The sequence below is a fragment of the Vombatus ursinus genome, unplaced genomic scaffold (assembly GCF_900497805.2).
Source record: "Vombatus ursinus unplaced genomic scaffold, bare-nosed wombat genome assembly UNPS02014816.1, whole genome shotgun sequence".
In the NCBI taxonomy this organism is placed as follows: Eukaryota; Metazoa; Chordata; class Mammalia; order Diprotodontia; family Vombatidae; genus Vombatus; species Vombatus ursinus.
In genome coordinates this window covers 6,470,921-6,473,297 of record NW_020954594.1, presented here as the reverse complement: position 1 = coordinate 6,473,297, position 2,377 = coordinate 6,470,921, and the positions used below count along the sequence as shown (strand labels likewise).

The following is a 2,377-nucleotide window of genomic DNA, read 5'->3' as shown; positions in this document are numbered from 1 at the left end:
CATCACTAATGTGAAAATGTTTAATAGGAATGTATATGTATAGCTTTTATCATATTGTGCTCTGTCTTGCTTATAAAAGTGATTATTGATAAATCAAAATAAATTATTTTTTTAAAAAAGGAGCATCATCTATGTAGGGTTTAGCAGACAATTTCTGAGCTTGACAATAGATGTTTCACTGCATTTTAAGTGTTCAATAATCTACTTCTTTAAATGGTCTGAATTTTCAAATTCTTATTGAATTCCTCTGGACACTGGGTCTCCGTGCCAACCTCTCATTAAAAGGGTTCAAGCTCCCAGAAGTCTTCCTCCCATCATTCTGCAGTCCCAGGCCCAGCCCTCCGACCCGTATCTCCCGCCTCTTCACCTAAGATCCTCAGGCCCCAAGAAGCCCATGTCACCATAGTTCACGTGGAAATGGAAGTCGTCGCTGTAGCGGTTAAAAGTAATGACTTTTCGCTGGGGATAGGGTCCCATTCTAGAGAACAGTACTCGTTTGTTATGTTTTAGGCTCCGTGGGCCAGCCTCTTCCACTTCCCTTGTGAACTCCACCTATGAGATGGGAAAAAACAGAGTCGGGATCTGAGTGAATGAGGAGGTAGGGGAGGAAGGAGCAGCACAGCAAGCCAGACCATGACAGACAGGAGGCAAAGACAGATAGGACCTGGGATTTCAGAAGCACCAGGAATTCCTAGACAAGGAAACTTCCTCTACCTACTCAGGTAGACACCTTCTCTGCAATTTATAGAGTCACCTAGAACAGAGGTATCAATCTCAGTCCCATTGGGAAATAGTAAAAGAAATAAAACAATACAACATGAATAATGTTAATTTCTGGTTTTCTAAGTTAATGTAGGCCCACAGGGATCTCTATTTGCATTGGATCTCACTGGCCCAGAAGACAGTAACTTAGCCAGGGCCATACAGCCAGCAAATTTGAGGCAGGGCTTTCAAGCCTAGGTCTTCCTAGCTCCAAGATGGGCCCCTCTATCAGTGTACCCACTAATATGATGTGTGACTAGAGTATAAGCTCCCTGAGGGCAGGATCTATTGTCATTTTTGTCCTTGTATCCCTAGCACCTGTCACACTACCTGGCACATAGAAGGTATTCAATAAATACAAACCAGAGAGAAAAAAGGCTAAAGGAGATAGAGGTTGCCGTCCTTTGAGGTGGGAGGAGAGGCTGGCTCACCTGGATGGGATAGACTGTGGCGTCCCGAACGCCGAAGGGCTTCACCTTGAAGGCCTTGCTCAGGGCAGCAGCCTGGTACACAGCGCCCATGGCGGCTGCTTCGTCAGCATTGATGTTCTTCCCCAGCTCCTCCCTGGGGTTGAGGGGCAAGAAGACGAGAAAGGAGAACGAGGTAACATTTCTAAATGTTCTGCATAGCCCAGCATGGCACCCTTATCCCCCAGCTCCAGTGCTACCCCTTCCCACCTCTAAAGAGAAAAGCACCCCAAACCTCCCAGCACTTACTTGCCCACAGCTTTCAACAGCACCTCCTGTACTTTGGGGACCCGAGTGGCCCCACCCACCAGGATCACCTGCTCAATCTCCTCCTGAGCAGGAGGAAGCAGAGAGTCAAATAAGGGAATGAGCAGCACTCTCCTCCCCAACCGTCCTCTCTTCCCGTCCTCTCTTCCCCCCTGACGGCTTTCCCTCCCTGGTCTCCCCACTTCGCACACGGCCCCAGGGTTCATCCTCCTCCCTCTCCCCCAGCCCCATCCCAATGCCTGACCACCTCCCCTCACCAAGTTCATTTCAGCACTGCTGAGGGCCTGCCGCACAGGCCCAGGCACCCGCTCAAACAGGTCCCCACATAGCTCCTCGAATTCTGCCCGGGTCACTTTTGCCTTGAAGTCCACATCATCCATCAGCCCTTCAATCTGGGGAAGGGACAAAGGACAGTGATAAGGACTTGGTCCTGAGGATCCCTTTCCCGGGTTTGGCAGGACAGGGAGGGGAGGGAGAAGAGAAGTTTAAAAGTGAGGGATCAGGAAAAGCCAAGGCCCTACATACAGTCCAGTCAAGAGACATAACTCTGGCCAGGGAGCCTGGCTACCAGATGGAGAAAAGAATGAGGGGTTGAGGCCTTTCCCAGTCCTCCAAGTGACACCCCAGGTTGGCTGGCACCTGCGCCATGTGGTCAGCATTAGCGCTCAGGATGGTTTTGAGCCGGTTGGCCTCACGAAGCAGCTTGGCCATGGCCCGAGGGTTTCCCTGAACATCCTTTGCCCCCTGTCCCTTTCGTTGCTCATTGAAGAGTTTTGCCAAATGCTTCTGCAGTCGCAGTTCCATCTCCAGACCTCCCAGAGTTCGGTCAAACCTAGGTAGGAGGAAGGAAACATGGAGAAGAGAACCCATAACCCCTGTGT

The 2,377-nt window shown here is 50.1% G+C and overlaps 1 protein-coding gene across 2 annotated transcripts in view; it reads right to left on the bottom strand.

Annotated features, from left to right (window-relative positions):
• HYOU1 (hypoxia up-regulated 1) overlaps nt 1–2,377 on the bottom strand; it is a 16,003-nt gene that overhangs the window by 10,916 nt on the left and 2,710 nt on the right. For both annotated transcript variants that reach the window (XM_027835548.1, XM_027835547.1), the window contains exons 9-13: nt 2,136–2,328; nt 1,754–1,888; nt 1,479–1,561; nt 1,194–1,326; nt 368–552 (exon numbers count right to left, since the gene is read on the bottom strand). In XM_027835548.1, the coding sequence (XP_027691349.1) occupies nt 368–552; nt 1,194–1,326; nt 1,479–1,561; nt 1,754–1,888; nt 2,136–2,328 (729 nt within the window). The remainder of the gene's footprint in view (nt 1–367; nt 553–1,193; nt 1,327–1,478; nt 1,562–1,753; nt 1,889–2,135; nt 2,329–2,377) is intronic.